Genomic DNA, 22,616 nt, shown 5'->3' on the forward strand with positions numbered 1-22,616 from the left:
TTTTTTCAAGATACTTGTTAGTTTAGTCAGTGTCACAGGCTCAAAAATTTTCATTTTATCCTTCTACATCAAGGCAAGTTATTGATCATAAAGTGAACAAAGCATTAATGTTTTAATAGGTAAAAAAAAATCGTAATGGTGCATTTTATTATAACGCTATGGGTGTTATATATTTATTTACTTTTTACATGTCTGTGTAGTTAAACCAGGAGTCAGTGAGTAAAATAATAATTTAATTTTTATTAATCTCCACACATTTTTGCCTCTTTAATTCACAAATCTTTCCCATTATAACTCTAAATAAAATATTTTGGAATCATATGCACATTTTCCACATATTAATGAATTTTGATCAAGTGCTGTGACTGTAAAGTCACACAATGTCGGACCTGTTACATCCACAAGAGGGCGCTGGTGTGTCTGCAGTCCCGATGCGCGCGCCTGTTCTGTTGTAGAAAACACTAATTTGTAATAATAACAATAATGTTAATAATTCGTTCACCAAAGTGTTTTTGATGTGTTTGTTTATTTCCGATAATATATCTGTGTGAGTGTGTGTTTCCCCTGAGTTCTGAGCAGCACTTCCCTGAGGGACTGTTTTCAGTCTGAACCTCTCTGTACTACAGTGTGGAGCCTTTCAGATCAGAGCTGTGTGTGTGTGGAGTGTGTGAGAAACACACACAGTAAATGAGCTGATGTGTGTGAGAGCAGATGATGGAAGGCAGTGTGGAGCAGACTGACTCAGGTGGACTCCATGTCCAGTCCCATCTCGGACACTTCTCTCTCTGTCTTCTACGTTTGTTTTAAAGCTTTAACTCACTTTAAGTCTAAATCTTCAGTGGAGTTTAATGGATTAATAATTAATCATAAATTAAATTAGTAATAAATTATTTAAATTAATTGAACTTATTTTAGGGGACAGAGTGGCTTAGTGGTAAGCACCGTTGCCTCAATAAAATTAGACACAAATGTGGGGCCAGGGGTAGCTCAGTGGTTAAGGCATTGGACCACAGTTCGAAAGATTCCAGGTTCAAACCCCACAACCACCAAGTTGCCACTGTTGTGCCCTTGAGCAAGACCCTTAACCCTCAACTGCTCAGATGTGTAATGAGATAAAAATGTAAGTTGCTCTGGATAAGAGCGTCTGCCAAATATGTAAATGTACCAAACTTGCATATGTAAAGTGTTTTGATTAACGCTAGAGGGCGCACACACCTGCTTATCTCATTGTCACATTTCTGAATTGCGAAATATCATGCTGTGGTGCAGAGAGTTGGGTGTAAGAGTACTTGGATTACTTTTTTGATGTAACAAGTAATCTAAAACTTTGCAATTAAGTTATATTTTCATACAGCATTCATTCCATTAGTGTGTGTGTGTGTGTGTGTGTGTGAAAGTCATCCTACAAACCCCGCCTGGATAACCCGCCCTCTCTGTTATTTCTGCTGTTGTATCCCTATCTCACCTACGCGGTTTCACGCAGTGGCCATAAGGATGGTTCATCATGATTTACCGCGAGTTTTGGCGCTGTGACTACGGGCAGTCACTCGCGGCTGCTCACGGTGCCTAACACCACATCTTACCGCAAGTAAAATTGCATACTGTAGGTGAGAAGTTAACAGATTATGGGCTAAACTTCTCTGAGTGATGATGGTAGAATAATTATGAAGGTCTTGACTAAAACAACATGCATGAGGAATCACAAAGGAGTTTTCATTTTCTGCAATGGAAAAGTACTCTGACTAGTTACTTTTATCAGAAAGTAATGCTGTACTGTAACTGATGACTTTTTAATGACAGTAATTTTGTAATTTAATTAGTTATTTTAAAAAGTAACGTCCCCCAACACTGCTGTGCATTTTTTACAGCTATACTGTATATTTTTGTACATTTCAACAGGATCCTTGTGTTGATTTTTTTGTGAGTGATGAGTCTGAAGAGTCTTTTTTTTATTACCAATAGAAACATAACTTCAGAGAGCTTTCACCTGTTCACTTTCAAACACAAAGGAAAAAAAAGTACAGAATCTTTAAAAACGCCTTCTAGACCACTTTATCCTGTATACAGGGTCACAGGGGGGCCTGGAGTCTATACCAGTAGACGTAGGGAACAAGGCGGGGTACACCATGAACGGGGTGCCAATCCATCGCAGGGCACACACATACACACACACACACACACACACACACACACACACACACACACGCTCATTCACATTATAGGCAATTTAGGAATGCCAATAATTCAGCCTTCTAATTTAGACCAGGAACAGGTATAGAGCTCAGGTCATTGTACGACACACACACACACACACACACACTCATTAAATGTAAATACAAAAAGTTAGTACATTTTATCACTAATCATACTACATGAAGCTTAAGCAGAATGGACGTATTTAAATTCAAAATAATAAAAAGTCCTCATGTCTGAAGTCGTTCCCTCCAGAAGAGTGTTTTAATGGCAATGTTGTGATGTGCAGCAGCACAGAGCTTCTGAGGGCTTGTCCACACGGAGACGCGTTTCGCTGTATACGTATACATTCATCGTATTGGCGTTTCGTCCACACGGATCCGGCGTTTTAGGAGACTAAAAACGCTATTTTTTTTAACCGGATCCCAAAGTGGATAAATCTAAAAACGCCACCCTTGCGTCTCCGTGTGTACGGCCAATCCGTATATTTTGTGAAACGATGATGTCATCACATCACGTGTCGGCTGCGTCACACGTAACAGCAATAACAATAATGGCGGACTACATGATTGTTTTCGTGTTGCTACAAAGCCTACTAGCTTTATTACAGCAAAATCTATTGCTTCTATGCAACTGTTATGAGCAAAAAGCAATAATGGACAACACCATCTTGGTTCGTATACAGTGCGCAAGGTTATGCGCATGCTCAAAGTCTTCTTCTCCGTGTATAGTGTATCTCTATGGCAGAATTACAGCGCCCCATACTGTTCTGGCATATATACTACACCGTTTTCAGTTTTCAAATGATCGGATAGGGAACGCACCGACTTCGTGTGCAGCAGCTACAAACTCTCCAAGCTGAGCTCATCCTGTAACAGCTCCCCACTCAGCTGGCTGAACAGGTGACATGTCCGCTCCCAGCTATGGATAAAGACAGGAAATATTAACCATGTAAACTAAAGAAACAGAACTCAAAAAGACTATCTAAAAAAATGCTGTGTTGTTTGTGTAAACACATTGTTGGTTTGTTTATGCTGGGTCAAACTTCTGGGTTATTTCGGGTTTAAACACATTGTTGTGTTGCTCATGTTGGGTCAGATGAGATGTAGTGAGTCATTTACAAATTAACCTGGTTGGGTTATTTTGACCCAACAACTGGTTTATTCTTTATTCTCTGGTTTCTCTAAAACGGCAGCCTTAAAAATGTTCGAAATATTACTGTTATTGTGTCACAAATGTAGTTTTAAGAGTTGTTTAGGCAAGAATGCATGTGTATACAGCTTAAAACCTCCATCAGCAGTGTCTTTCCACCTGGGAGATTCTCCAGCATACTGTATATCAGATTGATGGACATGAGTCCTCATCTGTTACATTTTTGAGGACAACAGTTTTATCAGCCCAAATGTAGTCAATAATATATTTTTTAAATGTATTGTTCTTGTTTTCTAATATTATTTTGAAGTAAATAAAACAGTAATAGCTAAAATAGTAAAATAAAAAGTTTAATAGTGTAAATAGTTAAAATATATAGTCATGTGGGATTTGTATTTATACAAATTATAAGATTTGTATTGAGAACTTCTAACTAAAAAGTGCCAGCTGGCACGCCTAAAAATAAATGCGGGATTATTTTTTATAGTCTAAATGAAAATGCTTTTCTACAGTATGTGTGGGCAATTGTTGTTTACTTAGTGTTACTGTGTGTGCTTTACAATGTCAGACAACATTCAACAAATGCAAATACTGTAACTCACCCCTCCCCAGGTGTGAATCAGCTGTCACCTATACATTCAGAGAAACTAAAATGCACCTCTCCACACTTTAAGACCCTCTTGGATCTGAGGCTCTTCTGAAGACTTTCAGTGCTTCAGGTCTCTTTTTAAATTTGTGTAAATCTTCTGGATTCCAGATTCTAAAATTGACATTGTTACCGTTTTTAATCCCTGGAATGGAAGAAATTGAGAATTTCCTTATCATAACATTAATTGTATTGTTTTAATCACTATATACACAATTTTCTTTGGCATTTTTATAAAATATAAAAATTTTATATTTTATAAAAAAAAAGAAAAAAAAAAGAATATTCTATATGTATTTTTCATTTGTAAAATAGCATAAAAATCACGGGTTGCGTATAGAGTGATTGAAAAAAATACAAGGCATGTTATCATGGGAAACTTTCCATCTCTTCCATTCCAGTGATTAAAAAACTATTAATTTAAATGTGGTTTTGGCTCCGAGATGTTGAGCATCGTGATCCTTCTCTTTAATTTCCTACGTATAGTCTAATTAGCGCTCAACCGCACGCATAAAGTCTTCCAGAGTGCACCGGCAGAAGTAGACTAATGATTATTAATTCGTCTGGAAAAACAACAAGGAAGCTGACTCTGACCATTTTAATAATTCATCGATAAATTAGTGATCTTATTGGTTTCGGCTTTAGTGATGAAGGTGATCATGTCATCTCGTTGTCTCCGCAGCCGTGGATGTGCGTGTAATTCACTTTTCGAATTACGAATTACATCGTCTAAAATTAGACATCTAAAATCTTTTCCATTAGTTTCTATAAAAGCAGACATTTCGCTTTCTATAACTGTAGGGAATATTTCATCTCTAGTATATTTCATGATATTATGTGTGCATGAGAACAGAGTCTTTTCTTTCTTTGACCTCGACACGTTGCACTATCAGCAAACACATTCCTTAGTATAATCTATGTTCAGGTCATAAAACCATTGTAGGCTTCTAACTAAGAACAACTCCCAAGCTCCTGTTCTTTTCTATGTTATCTTTTATAAACATTCCGGACCAGATGTAACCGCTCCTGTGCCCTCCTTTTTTGGCTCTTTGTGTGTTTGTGTGTGCATATATATACTTCTGTCTTCCACAATAAACTTTGAAGATCTCACTGAGCACTGACTTGTGTGTTTCATTGAGGGGTTCCCTGAGCTCAGGCGGGACAACAGAATACAAGCGGAGCACTGAGTAGACCAAAGGGGGTCTACCAAAAAACAAGAAATCCTTACAATAACTATGTATTGTTCACGTCTGTGAGGCGAGTATACACAGAGTTTCGGTTCATTTTCTGACGCGCACAAGTTCACCGATACAGCATAGCGCACCCTGTTTGCTTTCATTATTTTACAAAATCATAACGTTTTCGCATCATTGTGAGTGCACTTAAATAAAAGTGGAGTCTTATAAAGGCTATGTAGCTTATATAGGTTTATTATATAGTTTTTGAACATTAATCTGGCAAACTTTTTCTGATGCACACCATCATGCATGCCACAAACATCATCACCTCATCTATAAACACAGATAGACACAGAGGGACTGAGGTGGGTGAGCACTGGAAAGGATTTTAAATCGGCCAATTATTGTTCCAGACTTAACTTTGTAAGCTAGGAACTGGGAAAATGTCTTTAAAAGTTGGTAAAACAATGACTTTTTTTCCACCAGTGAATAAAGAACAGATAAAGGGAAGTCTATACACCCTTGTTAGAACTGCAAGATTTTGTGACGTGAAAAATCATGCGATGATAAATGATGTCAGATTTCCACCTTTAATGTGATACAGCAACCGACAAAATCCATGTGAAGGACAATTTAAACATTTAAGGGGAAAAATATGTATTAAACTAATTGCATAAGTGTAAAACTTTTTAAATTCACCTTTTTGTTGTGATACAGCACTCAGTGTTTTAGATTAAAAGTCTAAAATATTAGCACATCATGATATGGCATTTTTACTTTACGATGCCTTGTACAAATGCTCCAGGTCTCTACATTAACCTGTAAGAGGATCTCTAGTGCAAAGGGATCTTCAGGTTATTCATAGAAAAAGTTCTCAAAGCATTTTGTCTTCTGCACTTGTTGATGGTGGCTGTAACAATGTCCCATGCTGATGTTTTGGATATTCTTTTGTAGACATTCTCCTAATTAGTACCATCCATCTATAACATCCTACACATGCTTTATAAACTCTTTAGTCAGATGAAATGAGATGATGTCAAGAAATCATACAGAACCAGTGTCTCTTTTTTTGTTAATCAGAACCACTTCCTTGATGACAGATGTATAATAATTAATTTTGAGTTTATTAGTTTGATTATAACTGGTTAACATTTTACATTAATGTCATTGATTGCTGTAAGACATTAAAGGTGGAAAACAATCAAAAAGAAATGGTAAAGGGGTGTCTAGACTTTATGTCCACTCATCATTTCTAAATTAAAGTAAAGCTGTACCTACTGTATATATTAATAGCCTGAAAGCTTGTAGGAAATGTTTTTTTCCATTTTTATTTCCTGGAGAAATTACATTTTTCAATTTATGTATGTTCACAATGAGAGATTTCTTAAAAAATCGGTGAATTTAAAAAAATGATAAACTGCTCATATTAAATACATTTCCTATCAATTAGTTAAAAACTAGGGAAAGACTGTTTGTTTTTCCCCCACTTAATTTTTTATTAGTGAATATTATGACTACAAAAAGTTAAAAGTTTAGAGTGAGAGAGAGTGAGTGAGGCTCCATGTCCTCTGAGACCGGTAGAGAGACTCTGTCTCTCCGACATGGTGTCAGGTGTGTGTCGGAGGACGGATTACAGGTGGAGGAGGTGCTGCTAGTGGTACTGACCACCTTCTATAGAGAGACTATCGAGAGCATCCTGAGCGGCTGCATCACTGTCTGGTTTGGGAATTGTGCCATATCGGATCGCAAAACCCTACAGCGGATAGTGAGGACAGCGGAGAAGATCATCGGGGTCTCTCTCCCCTCTATTGAAGACATCTACACCACATTCTGCATCCGCAAAGCCACCAGCATTGTGGCTAATCGGACACACCTCTCTCACACACACTTCACACTCCTGCCATCTGGAAAAAGGTACCGAAGCATTCGGGCACACACATCCAGACTGTGCAACAGCTTTTTTCCACAAGACATCCTTCTCCTCAACAAAAAGGGACTGGACTGATAAACACACACACACACACACACACACACACACACACACACACACTAACACAAACATTATCACACAGCTTAACTCAACTACCTCAAAATATTGGGACTGGACTGACTAATTAACACAAGTGCAGACACACTGACCTACACCACCAAATTATCGTACACACAAATCTGTAAATGCTTCACTGTTTATCTTTTGCACAATCATCATTACTGGACTAATTTTTGCACTAATTCCTCAATTCTTGCTGCTGTTTTTAAAGAATGTTTATGTTTACCCACTACCTCAACACCATATTTTATGTTCTGTTATGTCGTGGTTGCGCACTGTCACTTTGTTGTTGCTCTTGTTTGCACATTTGCACGTGCACTTTATGTTGTCTGTAAAAATAGTTATACTTAGCTAGTTAGTTTTTGTTAATTTATGTTGTAATTTATGTTAGGTCTCTCTGTCCTGTCTCTGCTAGCCAGTTAACTAGGCCTCTTGGTTAGCTAGTTTAGTGTTTCTGTTTATTTATGTTGTAAATTTATGTTGCATGTAGCACCTTGGTCCTGGAGGAACGTTGTTTCGTTTCACTGTGTACTAACTGTATATGGTTGTAATGACAATAAAGCCTACTTGAACTTGAACTTGAAGAGCAGGTAGGATACGGAAATATCTACTCTGTCTCCCGGATGAACAAAGCGATGGTGGTTTTACTGAGCAAATAAAAAACGGAATACGAGTAAAAGGCGTCATGGTCCAAACACACCGCAGTCAGAACTCACAAAAGGTCAGTCCTGAACACACTGACACCACAGATAGAAACACTGCACCCAGCGGATGCGGTTGCGGGTGCTCACCTGAACCGAGGTAGCTCATTAGATCTTCTATAAATAGCTGTTTATTTTGGGCAACTGGGTCGATCATTGTATTCACTGTCTCTGATGTGAATGACTTTGTTTTACTAACCCTAGGGTTAGTTGTTTTAGTGTTTTAGGCTGTGTTTTAGTGTGTGTGGAGCTGATTCCGTATCGTGAAGTGTTGTGTTAGTATTAAGTTTTGTGAGTATTGTTTGTGTCCCTAATGTGTTATTCCTGTATGTTTAGCTATGGGGTATGTTTAGCTAGGTGTTGGTTTAGATATTTAAACGTTTAGCCCCTAGCCTTTTCCATCATGTTCTCTCTGGTCTCGTCCTGTCTGTGGTCTTGTCTTGTTTCAGCTCCATGCCTAGTTTGTTTGTGCGCTCTTAACCTCTTATTTAAAACTACAGAGCCTATATTATGTGTGTAAAGCATAAAGAGCCCATGTAACGCTATGGAGCCCATGTCATGTGTGTAACGCTACAGAGCCAATGTTATGTTTGTAACCCTACAGAGCATAGGTTATGTAAGCTCTGTCTTTAGTTGGAGTTCTTGATTTGTTTGGTTAGTTTCTTTTATTTCATGTCTTGATTAGTGACTGTTTTGGGGTAAATAAAGACTTACCACCATCCCCCTCTACGCCTATGCCTACCTGTAAGCCCACGGCAACAACAGCCTAGTACCCCTAGATCATGACATTTCTTCGGTAATTTCTCTAAATTATAGCAGTAACAAAATATAATAATACATTTTCTATAACTGCAGTGCACAGACATTAAAGCCATTTTTAAATCACAGGTTTATATTCATAAACTCTTTCTGATACATTAGCAATAGTGCCATCATACCCATGGACTTTTAAAGCAGGTGCTCAGCATAAACGATTGTGTGTGAGTAAATCTATGTTTTAGAAATGTCTATGTACTGAACAGAAATGTCCTATCTGAAATGTCCTTTTTTTTTATATGACATTTTACATTGCAGCAGAAGAGCTGCAGCTCCTGCTTTACATGTACAAAATAGTTCAATTTCACTACACTCAAGAGACACTACTCGGCCCAGAGCTACACTGCTCATCAAAGTCAGGTCACATAGCATTATAATACACAAAGAACCATCTAGACACTGAGGCACAAAATGATATTGATCAAAGTCTATGGTCTATGTACAGTAGGTCTAAGCACTATGTACTTACTCCTACACTTTCCATCAGTGAAAAGAGACCACTAGACCCATCTCTGGGCAGATATTATTCGAGAGATTGGCAAGTGGACCAGATAGGAGTGTTGTGTTCTTCAGGGCACCCCTTTGGGAAAAAAACACAAGGTTTCCTTTTCATGGAGTTCCATGTTTAATAGTAAGAGTAAAAAGCCACACACACAATGTGACAAAAACTCACAGGATTGGGACTAAACAGCCATGTGGACGCATTTAAAAACTGCACTTTGGAGGAATGGAAAAGGTTTGGTCTATTTAGTCCAGGTTGAGCCTATTTCAGAGTGATGGGCACTTCAAGGTAAAAAGGTGAAGCAGATGAAGCCATGCAGTCATCATGTGTAATGTCCACTGTTCAAGCCTTTAAAGGCAGTGTTATGATCTGGGGTTGTTTTAGTTTGTCAGGTCTAGGCTCAGCAATGTTATGTGGCAATAAAATGAAGTCAGCTGAATATCTGAATGTACTAAATGACCAGGTTATCTCATCCAGTGCCAATGTACTGGGAGAACCCGAGTAGCATAATGGTCATAGTATTTGTGCATATAGATTCCACTATATCTCTTCAAATTGCTCACAATTAATAGAAAGTCAAAAATGTCCTAAAAATGTTCAATTTTAGATATGCCCTTACAATTAATGTTTTATTGCTGATTAGGCACTTGCATGACAAAAAAGGTGCAGTCAAAAATAAATTTCCTGATATTTTAATCTCTATGGTAATTTAACTGTGTCTTACAACGTCGTCTGTCTCGTTGGCGATTTTACATGGTGCAATTTTCAATCTAGGCGACGCACATTAATGCTATTTTAATTTGAAATGTTATGGTAACCACACAGTTTCTTTCTGAAGACGGAAAAAGCAGAAGAAAAAAAGCAAGGTCAATCTCAAGGCAGTTCTGCTATACATAATACATGATTTATTGCTATAGTATTAGTACTTGTTTTAATAATCGCAATGATGCCCCTGATCACAGACAGACTTGTGTCACATATGAGTGGGGTTGCTAAGTTTGTAGAATAGAGAGGTGTATAGACTAAATGTCTGTGCTAGGTAGTGGTACATACTGTACAGTTGCTGAATTAAAGAGTTAACTTAAATGTGCTTGTCTTTGAGTGCACGCTTGTGAGACTGAGTGCTCTCTGTCATTGGGTGTTGCTCTGTTACCTGGATGCTGCTGACAGCGGCAGGAGATTTACTGTAACTGTACAGCGAGCAGCTCAGGATGGCAACAGGAGGGCAAAACATCCGCTTTATGTTTAATGTTGTTCACGGCAGCGTAACAGTCCATTAAATCACGCTCGTGTAATGATGAGATGGACAAACTGCTCGATGCCCCCCTTCTTTTATTTGCTGCATTATCAGGTTATAGTACAACCTTTCGGGTGGATCTCCCACTTAAATCCAACTAAATAACTACTGAAACGTAAACAAAACTCAGGCTCTACATCTCGCATTCGCGTTCACACACACTGGACCTCATTACCCACAATGCATCTCCCGCACTGGACTACACTCCCGTAAACAGCTGTCGTAAATCAACCTCTCTCTCTCTCCCGCAACAACTCGCTCTTTGTCCATATGATTAGGAAATAGATGTAATATTAGGGTTTCCGTCATTATAAATATATTTCTCATGTGGCCAAACCGAGGATAAACAGCGCGTGCTCTGGAGAAACACAGCGAGGCTCAGACTTAGAGTAACTCAAATTATATTCGGCTAAATCATACAGAAATACGAGTGGATATCTTAATAAAACTATGGTCAAATAATTATAGGCTAGTTAATATCTACCCAACTAAAGCTAGGTCAATTTTTATGGGATTCATTACCGCTGTTTTTATAGTCTCTTGTAATTTCTACTAATGCAGATGCAGGATTGTGACGCTAGAGGGCAGAGTTGTCCTATTTAACAGGGTTAACAGGAATCATTTCTATATATGGATGTGTATTTCTCAGTATTTGTGGGAGTGTGATTGCTTAAAACTGGACATTTTAGCCCTTGCTTTGGCATGCTTGACATAACTAAGCTGTTGGGGAAAACTGTTTTCTTCTCTCCTGTACATAGCTATAATATCTTGTGTGAGTAAGAAATGAACAGTGAACTATTCACTTTTAATAAGAATTTTATATTTTAACAACAAACAGAGTTAAAATTCACAATTACACATTATACACAGTAAAAAGAGGCAAGCGAACATAAATGAGATTATTAAACAATTGTGCACATACAGAGATATGGACCATTTATATATGGATAAAATAACAATATGAAGCCACTTTTTTTGACATTGGCTTATCTATAAACGTGCAGAACATCACTGATTCAGTGTTTCCTCATTATATAAATTTTTTATCGCAGTATTTCAAACTTGGATTGATTTATACCAGACTTTAGCAAAATGTTTTTTTAGGTGGAATTCAGGTGTGATTCTGGGGCAACAGACCACCTACTAATGCCAGGACTTAAACAAATATAAGCCAGACTCGGCATAGCCTTTTTTTTTTTTTTTTACCTTGGATAGATTACTTGTTAGTTGAAGTTATAGGATAAGTAATACAAGTATTTTTTTTTTTGTTTTGTTCTTACAAATGCTCTTTCATGATTTTCATGATTTTTATTTTTTTCATGCCCACGGCCTTTGAGTTTCCAAAAAGCATGTAAAGCCTTGTACAACAGTGGTAGTTTACTCTGATCTTCTTTTAATCAATGTGAAACAACTTAGTTGGTGTCTTCTGTTAAATAGTTACCAGCCAAAAAAAAAAAAAAAAAACGTTGCACTGCTTCATCTGCTTTCTCTCTTACCCTGCTGCATCCATCGCTGTAGAATTGGGTCAGTCTGGGCTCATCGGGCCATGTGACCCTTTTCCATTGCTGCAGAGTCAATCTTGATACTCTAACAAATTAAAGCCATTTTTGGTGGTTTTCCTCATTCTTAATGATTCGTCGCCTAGAATGAATCCTCTTTCCTAAAGTGACTCCATTTTGTGGAAGTCCAGGAAAAGTTGAAATACAATGTTCTTATATTAAGGAAAGTTTTTATAAAGCAGAAACTAAGATATTAATGTAACACAACAGGGTCAGTGACTAAAGGTGAGTGATTTATTTATTACTAATGACTTTATATAAAAACAAGGCGGATATTGTAAATAAAACTCAGATGTAGGAAATCTGTAATACAACAGGTTTGAAAGGACAGTTCGCGTCATCTTCGTTACTGACATTTAGACGTTTAATGATAAAACGAATAACTTGAACAAAATTAACAGGTGACAAACAAACTTTCTTGAAACTGGTGCGTGCTGATCGGCCTGAAGTTCCCTGCGAAGTGCCCTACACAGGCTGTTCAGCCAGGTTAAGTGTGATTCCAAACCGCAGGAAAAGAAACTGTTCAGTTTAAAGAGGACCGTGAACAGTGTAGGGAACTATGGAGGACTAAACATGAGATAATTATAAATAAATAAATGTGTAAATAAATAAATAAAAATAGAAATAAATAAATACAATATACCTGGAAAATTGCTAAATGTATTCCTACTTTTGTTTATTAAAATATTTCAAGATTTATTTATTTCTGAATTTTCACATTTCTTTATTTATCTATTTTAGATTTTTCACATTTTTACATATTGTAGCGTTTTTCCGCCGGAAAGAATGTTAGAGAGACGAGTGAGCTTATTTGCTGCCCAATGCAATGGCTGGGAGTACTTTATTTCACTTCCGTAGTCTTACAAACAGCATGAACAGCACATTTACACGGGAACCTACATCCAATTCAGCCTCAGCATGAACCGGAGCACATTCCACACGTCACACACCCCCACACACACTAACAGGGCCGAAGCCACTAACCTAAACACCCTTCCCCAACATGGTGAATACAACGACATCCCCGCAAGGCATGCTGGTGTCAGCCGCCGCCCCGCCCACGCCACACTGCCCCCACCCGAGCTGTGACCGTCCCTGGTCACCATGACGAACTTTGTTTCGGAGGCGTGGAGGCGGTCGGCGCTGGCGTTGGGAACGCCGGCGTCCTTTGGCAGGTGAGGGATGACAGAGAACATTGTCCTGAAGCGGTCCGGCCTCCACATAGTTCGATGTTTCCTCGGCGTGCGGCTGGTAAGGCGCAAGACGGCCCCGGTGAAGCACAACTCGTGCCCGCCCCGCCAACCGCACCCGGTAGAAGACATCGGAGAGCCGAGCAATTACCGTACAGGGGCCCACCCAGTGGGACATAAGCTTGGCCGAGAGCCCCCTTTCCTTCCGGAGGAACACACCCGTACCTGCTCTCCGGCAGCAAAATCCCGCCCCCAGCTGTAAGTGTCCACGCCCATCCGCCCCATAGGTGCCCCCACCCGAAAGTCTTGCAGCGGTGCCCGCGAGCGCTGGGTGGGGCCCTTCTGCTTGGCGATGAGCGGATCATGGTCCAGCTGTGACACCGACGAAGAGCCTGAAGAACTGCACGGCTAGAATGTTCTGAGAAGTTACCACGCAGAGTTCCACTAGACAAATTTAGCACCGCACCCCATCTCTCCAGAATGTCCAACCCCAAAACGCAGTCCTCCTCGGCATTCCCCATAACGAACCCGTGGAAATAAGTTCGACCACCAACCTGGACTCGCACTGTGCGACACGTCCGTACCTTCACGTAGCCCCCAGCAACGGTGTTGAAGGCAGGATCAGGCCGTCCGCAAACACGCTTGCTTTGCCCCAGTAATCCAGAGCGCAGCAGCGAAACAGTGGAGACGGTGTCCACGAGCGCCCGCAGTAAGACGCCGTCCAGCACACAGTGGACGTAAAGCCCAGCGTGGCTTCCCAAGCGTCCTCCCGGCGCTAGTTTAGCGACTGCTGGTGTACGCCGTCCCTCAGGCCTGAAAACGTTGCAGTCCCGAGGTCCCGTGCCTCTGCATCGCCGCGAAACGTCGGAGACTTGCTCGTTGCCTAGCCGCGACGGGTAGCCCTGTCCCCGGCTAGGTTTACCTACCGAGCGCCACTGAGCTGCGGGCGGTCGCTCGGCTCTTTCGCCGTGATGTACCGCCAATATGGGCTCAGCGCGCTCGGCCTCGCGCAGCAGCAGGTCGCCTTGCCGGCTAACGGAATTGTATCTTGCTCCGGCCTCCTCCCCGAGATCCAGCACCGGGATTTTCTTCTTGCCGCTCCGCGTTGATTGACGTAGTGTGCTCGCGCTAGCTCCGTCGGGAAAGCGCTTCTTCTGTCCGAGTACTGCTCCGCTACTCGGTGGCCCGCTTGGATTTTGAGAAGGTTCTCCGTTGTTACTTTCCATCCTACTTCTGACACTAATGTAGCGTTTTTCCGCTGGAAAGAATGCTAGAGAGACGAGTGAGGTTATTTGCTGCCCAATGCAATGGCTGGAAGTACTTTATTTCACTTACGCAGTCTAACAAACAGTATGAACAGCACATTCACACGGGAACCTACATCATTTCAGCCTCAGCATGAACCAGAGCACATTCCACACGTCACACACCCCCTGTAACGGCTTTCCAATAAGCCGCTGTGTTGGTAATATTAAAGGAAGTTCTTGGACGCGTACAAACAGAGACCATAAAAACGATGTCGATGCAATAATATGTCTTACTTTATTGTTGCTCCATTAACGATCATCATAAATCCACTTGTTAAAAATATTCATCAATGTTTCCAATCCATATCCACTGACACAGTATTACAAACTTGTTGCCTCCACACGTTACTCTGTTGTGCGTTCAAAAACTGTGTGCTTCCCAATTACCAAACACACACACACCTGGCTCTTACACCGGTGCTCCCATTATACAGTGTCACAGTGCCACCCAGTGGCCAAAGTAACTTTACAATTAATGGCTCCAACACACCAGCCCCTTAATTGACTATGGCATAATGACATAACAATTATACATTCATATATAATGGAGTCGTAAATAATTCATGACTTATATCAAAGATAAAAGAAACAGTAAATGTTTGACTATAGTATGTCCTATTTAGTCTGTTGTTTCTAATAAGAGGCAAAGCTTACTAACTGGACGTACCAAGATGTTACATTTGGTTTGAACCTTTACTGAACGAACTAAACCTCTATTGTCTGTATAAGTCTCCACGACCTTTCCAAGAAGCCATGAGCCACGTGGTGCTGTCGAATCGGCAATAATTACAATATCTCCAGGGGTAAGATTTCTACGTCGTTTGTTCCATTTTTGCCGTTCTTGTAACAAGGGTAGATATTCGCGTACCCATCTTTTCCAAAAAAGATTTGCAATATATTGCACTTGTCTCCATCTTCTTCTGGCATACAAGTCAGACCTTTCAAACAAACCAGGCGGCAATGCAGGATTTCCTTTCATAAGCAGAAGGTGATTTGGTGTAAGAGCTTCCAAATCATTAGGATCATTGGATAGTTTAGAGATAGGTCGATCGTTCAAAATTGCTTCTGCTTCACACAAGACAGTTTGAAGAGCTTCGTCATCCAATATTTGTTGTCGAAGAACAGTACAAAGAATCTGTCTCACCATTCGAATTATACGCTCCCATATTCCTCCATAGTGAGAGCTTGAGGGTGGATTAAAATTCCAATCTACTCCCTTCTGCAGTAAGGCCTTTTGAATCTTTTCATTATTTAATGTTGTTAATGCCTCTCTTAGCTCCCGCTCAGCGCCAATAAAGTTTGTCCCATTATCAGATCTCATGTGAGAGACCTGTCCACGACGACAGACAAACCTGCGCAAGGCATTGATGCATGAATCCGTATCGAGGGAATACGCCATTTCCAAGTGAACAGCTCTACTTGCCATGCAAGTAAAAATAACTCCATAGCGTTTCACTTTACTCCGTCCTCTTTTAACTTCAATGGGGCCAAAAAAATCCACGCCTACATTAGTAAAAGGTGGTAGATCAGGGGTAATCCTTTCTACTGGAAGGTCTGCCATCTTCTGTTCGCCCAACTTCCCTTTATGACGTCTACAGATGACGCATTTGGAGATGATCTTTCTTGCAACAGAGTTGGCGTTTGTTATCCAGTACTTGCACCGTAGTTTGGAAACCATCTGATTTCTGCCACCGTGACCCAACTGTTCATGAATGTCTCGAAGTATGAGATGGGACACATGTTGCTCCTTTGATAACAAGATGGGATGTTTTCTTTCACTTGGCATAGCTGACTTACCAAGTCTTCCTCCTACCAACAGCAGTCCATCAAGCCACATAGGATCCAAATTAGAGACAGAACTGCTTCTCTTAACATCACTACCTCCATCCTTAAGCTTAGTAATTTCCTCTTGGAAGTGTTCCTGTTGGCAGAAACGTATGATGCTAATCTCTGCTTTATACAGATCTTCCACTGTCAAACCTTGTCGGCCTAGAGAGTCTTTAAATTCTCCCAATTTTGCATTAAAAGCAACACTATCCATCTTCTCCAAAGACAACTCCTTCCGTTTACGACTCAATTCCAGCAGAACTTTCTGCAGCTTCAAAATCCAGGCAACTGCAACTTTCAGATGTTTCCATTCAGAAAAGTAATGTAAAAGTTGATTTGTTGCATTCTGTCCATTCTGCAAGATGACGGCATTTACCTTTACTTCCCCTTTTACTTCTGGGTCATTGTTATTCAAAGTCAGATCACTGGCGGGAAATTGTATGTCACTCGGCTTCCAGAGGAAGCTAGGACCATCAATCCATCGCTTATTGCTAAGAAAATATTTCACCTTTAGCCCACGAGATGCATCATCTGCAGGACTTTCTTTAGTGGGTACGTATCTCCACTGTTGAGGCTGTGTTGCGTCTCTTATGTAAGAAACTCTATTAGCGACAAATGTATAAAACCGTTTGTCCTCGTTCTTAATGTAATTAAGGACAGTCGTGCTATCCGTCCAAAAAACAGAATCTTCCAATGAAAGTTGCAACTCCTTCTTCAACATAATGTCAACCTTAACAGCTAAGACAGCCGCTGTAAGTTCTAAGCGAGGTATGGTCACAGGTTTCAACGGTGTTACTCTGGACTTACCCAGTAAGAAAGCCACATGTACCTGTTTTCTGCTATTCAGCATCTTCAGGTACGAAACTGTGCCATAACCAGTTTCACAGGCATCAGCAAAGTGGTGTAGGCAAGCATGAATGGGCAGTCCAAACTCCATGGGTTTAAAACATCTGTTCACCTGGAACTCTGCAATTTTATTCAACTCGAAAATCCACTGGCTCCACTGCCCCCGGAGGACCAACGGAACAGGCTCATCCCATCCCAAAGACCGTCTACACAACTCCTGCACAAGTACTTTGGCAGGAAGAACAAGTGGAGCAATAAAGCCCAAAGGATCATAGATAGAGCTTACCACTGATAGAATGCCTCGCCTTGTGCAAGGTTGGTTTTTCAAGGAAATCTTGAATTGAAATGTATCAGCTTCCACACTCCACTGAAGACCTAAAGCTCTCTCAACAGGCAACTTGTCTCGATCCAGATCCAGCTGCTGTATATCCTTGGCTCGATTTTCTTCAGAGACTGACTGCAACACTTTACGACTATTACTAATCCACTTTGTCAAGCGAAAGCCTCCTTTCTGACAAAGTGTACTAAGATGTTTAACCATAAAGATGGCCACTTCCTCAGAGGACACGCTCCTCAAACAATCATCCACATAGAAGTTATTATCGATTGTGTGAATCACTTCTGATGGAAAGTCAGCTTTGTTATCTTTTGCTGTTTGCCTCAAGGCATAGCATGCACAGCTTGGGGAAGACACAGCTCCAAAGAGATGAACTGTCATCCTGAATGTTATAGGCTCTTTAGTCAACACTCCACCCGGCCACCACAAGAACCGAAGAAAGTCTACATCTTCTGCAGCCACCTTAACTTGGTGTAACATTGCTTCAATGTCTGCCATGAAAGCTACTGGTTCTTGCCTGAACTTCAACAGTACACCTACTAAAGAATTAGTAAGATTGGGACCTTGCAACAACTGACTGTTAAGTGATGTTCCTTTATATGTTGCTCCACAGTCGAACACAACTCTTAAGGATCCCTTCCTGGGATGAAACACCCCGTGGTGAGGAATGTACCAAACTTTGCCATCCGCACGATAAAGTTGATGATCTGGTACCTTCTCAGCATAACCTTTGTGTACAACGTCAGCAAGAAAGTGTGTATATTTTTCATGAAACTCTCGGTTTCTTTCCAGTTTCCTTTTTAAACCATATAGTCGTTGCTTAGCAACACATAAGTTGTCAGGCAGTATGACATTGGCATTCTTGAAAGGTAATTTTAGACTGTAATGTCCAACCTGGAGTGTTACTGTACTATCCATTATGCTCATAAATCGAAGATCTTCCCTTGACATTTCTTTCAAATCAGCAGTCCTTTCACTGAAATCATGATTAAACTGATTTTGAAGCAGCTCTTCCAGTTTAACAACAGAAATTCTATTAACAGCAACAGAATGACCATTTTCATTACTATGGTCACTGTTTCTTACCACAGTTCCATTGACAACCCATCCCAAAAGAGTTTTAATGGCAAAAGGCCCATTACCACGACTATTTATGATTTCGTAGGGTTCCATCACATTAGATGCGTTAGTTCCAATCAGTATATCTACACCTGCTTGAATGTATGGTATCTTTATCTTGTCCAAGTATGACCACTTGGATAACTCCTCTTGAGTAATAATGTTCTCTGAGTCAACAGGCAGCTTTTGCTGTGTGTAGACCGCAGGAAGTGGAAAAAATTGGTTGGTGTTTATACCACTGATTTCCAGTCCGTCAATAACACTGCAGGACACAGACTTTTCTTGACTCATTGTACGAAGAAGAATGTTGACCTTTTTTCCACTCAGTTTAAGCTCTTTCCTCAAATGTTCTGAACAGAACGTTGCGGAACTTCCCGGGTCCAGGAAAGCATAGGTCTGCATCACCTTGTTACCTTTAATGGCTTTGATTTGAACTGGTATAATTGACATCAAACTCCTCTCATTACCAGCCCCTGTATGACCACAAGTTTGAGCAGACACTACCTTGCGCCTTTCCTCTGGCTCTTTTACAGTTACCTCCTTGTGATATATGTGAAGGATTGTGGGATGTATTCCTCCACAAATGTCGCAATTCAGACGATTCTGACATTGCTTACTCATATGTCCAGTCCTTAAACAACCAAAACAAATTCCTTTAGCTTTCAGAAAGTCAATCTTGTCTTGTTGAGTTCTTTTCTTCAACGCAAAACACCTTTCCAGCGGATGCTGATTAGTACAAAACAAACAGTTTCCATTAGACTTGGATACAAGACAAAATCTTTGCTGTGATGAAGCATTGCCAGACTTCTTAACTGGAACAGAAGCAGCAATGTCAGTGGCAAAACTATTTCTTGTGAAGGTTTGACGAGTTTGAGTTTTGGATTTACCTGTGCCATGTTTATCTTGAATATCTCCAAACACAGGATCAGATGTCATCTTAACCTGTTTTTCAATAAACTCGACAACATCAGAGAATTTTGCCCTGCTATGATTAGCCTCCATGATCTCACAAGCCCTAGTTCGCCATTGTTCTCTCAGCTTGTATGGTAGTTTCATTACAATCATTTTCATGTTGCTAGGCATATTAAGCTCTTGCATATATGAGAATTCATCCATTGTGTTACAACATGTACGCAAAAACAAAGCATAAGCCTGTAACCCATGCGCATCCTCAGCCTTTAAAGTAGACCAACCCAAGGCTTTCTCCATATAGGCAGCAGATACCTTAAACTCATTACCAAAATGTTCCTTCAGTAACCTTTTGGCCAATGCATAGCCTCTGTCTGGGGCCATGTGTTGGCAACTGCGGACAAGGTCTTTAGGCTGACCCTTTGTAAACTGCTCGAGGAAATACAAGTGATCCCTATTATTTGTAGTTTTCTGTTCAACGCCATGTTCGAACGCTCTGATGAATGGGATATATTGCAGTGGGTCACCATCAAATACTGGAATCTCTCTTTTTGGTAAAACACGAGGATTTACTTGCTGTTGAATTAGATAAGTTGTTAACTCCTCTTGCCTCTTTAAGACTTCAAGAAGGGGATCAACTTGAGGTGGAAAAGCATGTATTGGATGATGAATTTCCGAGTTTGCATCATGTTGCATTTGAACAGAACCATGGAGATTAGGTTGATAAGATGATTGGGGTAATTGTTGATCCTTCTATTTATTCCTTTAATTCTGAGTTACATCATGTGTTACAGAGACACCCGCTGCTCCAGCTGAATTCACAGGCACATATTCATTTGCATGTGTATTTAGACATCTTGACTCAGAAGTAGATTCATCCATTTCATTGACCACACTTTTTTCCACTCTTCTTTGATCTTGAACTTCTATTCCGCAACAAAGAACATTTGCTTTGATTTTTAAACCTTTGCAATACAGTGATCTTTGCTGTTGAAGCTGCTATTTGAGCATCCAATTCCAACTGCTCCTTCTTCCGTCTCAATTCCTCCTCCCGAAGTTCAATTTCATGTTTAGCCTTTAATGCAGCAGCCTGTGCCATAAGAGCAGCCTTTTCTGCCTCTGCTTGAATACATGCGGATGATATGGACGAGATACTACTACTGCTGCTGCGTGAACTGCGTTTACTATGTTTGGAGGCAGGATGAGATACATTTGAGACGCTGTCTCCAGGACCTACATCACTCTCGGCAATGCCAGCTTCAGAGGCTTTCTGATTTTCTGGCTTGTCTGATAACCATTTATTTACACATTTAATGAACTCATTGTTTGGAATCATCTTTGCTTTAAACCATATTTCATGTTTTTCAACCTCCCCAACTGGTAAAATAACCAACAGTGACTCATGAGTGTCTTTAGCTTCTGAACACAACCTCTTAAAATCTTCAAAGGCTAAACGTACCTCAGGTTCATATTCTTTACCATCATCATATATTAACCTATTAATTGACTCTTTTAGTTTCTGAGCCTTATTTAATTTTGCCTTTCTTGACCTTTGCAAGGTATCAAGTTTTTCTACCAGAGCTTTGGCTGTTAATTTAACTGCTCTTTTTTTCTCTTTCAGATTCATTGTCAACACTAGACAACACAGCGTAGATCCAACGACAGAGTACAGCAAGCCAGGAAAAGTTTAATCCAAACAACTCCAAATACCGGTGTTCTGGATCCGAGAAATAAATCCACAAGCGTCTTGAAGAAACGATGTCCTCATGTGCCGAAACAAAAGCATGTAACCAAACATCGACGTGGTTTTCGTCCACAAGACGCACAAGTGTTTTCCTTTCTCCAGTGAAGCAGAGTTTTTGACTTTGTGTAACGGCTTTCCAATGAGCCGCTGTGTTGGTAATATTAAAGGAAGTTCTTGGACGCGTACAAACAGAGACCATGAAAACGATGTCGATGCAATAATATGTCTTACTTTATTGGTGCTCCATTAACAATCATCATAAATCCACTTGTTAAAAATATTCATCAATGTTTCCAATCCATATCCACTGACACAGTATTACAAACTTGTTGCCTCCACACGCTACTCTGTTGTGCGGTCAAAAACTGTGTGCTTCCCAATTACCAAACACACACACCTGGCTCTTACACCGGTGCTACCATTATATAGTGTCACAGTGCCACCCAGTGGCCAAAGTAACTTTACAATTAATGGCTCCAACACTGACCTTCTGACTTCACTTATCACTCAGTAATAAAGCTTCTGCTGGTCTGTTTGATCAGAACAGTTTAGTTTCCAAGCAGCAACAGTAAACCACTATCTCGTATTTACAGTAGATGGCTGTAGTGAAAACCTCTATAATCTCTATAAGCAGCTAAAGCAGGCAGATGATAAACACTGCAGTGATCAGTCGTGTCCTTTCAAGCCATTGTACACAAGTCTGTCAGTAAAAACATGTAAGGTGGAGATAAGCAGGCAGAACAACAGAACCTCACCGTGGCTGTCAGAGACGGGACGAGTTTATTGATTGCCAAATGCTGTAAAACACGGTGTTGTGTGTTAGTACATTACTGTGGTGTGAGCTGAGGGCGGCTGACCCAGAGATTGGGAGCATCAAAAAAGAGTCATTAATCAAGATGACTTGATCAAAGATCACCGTTAAAGTGTCCTTCTGAACGAACTATGAGCATCTTTCAAATAAATAAATTCTATTAAATCTACAGGATTTAGAAAAATTCAAAAATTCCAAATACAAAATTCAAATTACATTTAACAGCTAATCAAAAACTAGTTCCAAACATTCCATAACTGTTTTCTTAACACACACAGACTCATATAAATACACTCAAAAGTGTGTTCTCTCACCTCAAATCCATCAATATTACAATCTAGAGGTTGGAAGTAAACATTATTTACATTTTTAACAAATCAAAGTGTTCTTAATGTCTTCATATCATTAACCAGGTTAACTACATTCTGCATT

General features: G+C 40.2%; 1 protein-coding gene across 1 annotated transcript in view; it reads right to left on the reverse strand.

Annotated features, from left to right (window-relative positions):
* Positions 1 to 22,616, reverse strand: part of LOC128534113 (uncharacterized protein C12orf56-like) — a 61,854-nt gene that overhangs the window by 38,193 nt on the left and 1,045 nt on the right. The window contains 2 exon segments of the mRNA XM_053508416.1: positions 2,443 to 2,502; positions 3,031 to 3,114. Of these exon segments, the coding sequence (XP_053364391.1) occupies positions 2,443 to 2,502; positions 3,031 to 3,114 (144 nt within the window).

Source organism: Clarias gariepinus, chromosome 12, assembly GCF_024256425.1.
Source record: "Clarias gariepinus isolate MV-2021 ecotype Netherlands chromosome 12, CGAR_prim_01v2, whole genome shotgun sequence".
NCBI lineage: Eukaryota > Metazoa > Chordata > Actinopteri > Siluriformes > Clariidae > Clarias > Clarias gariepinus.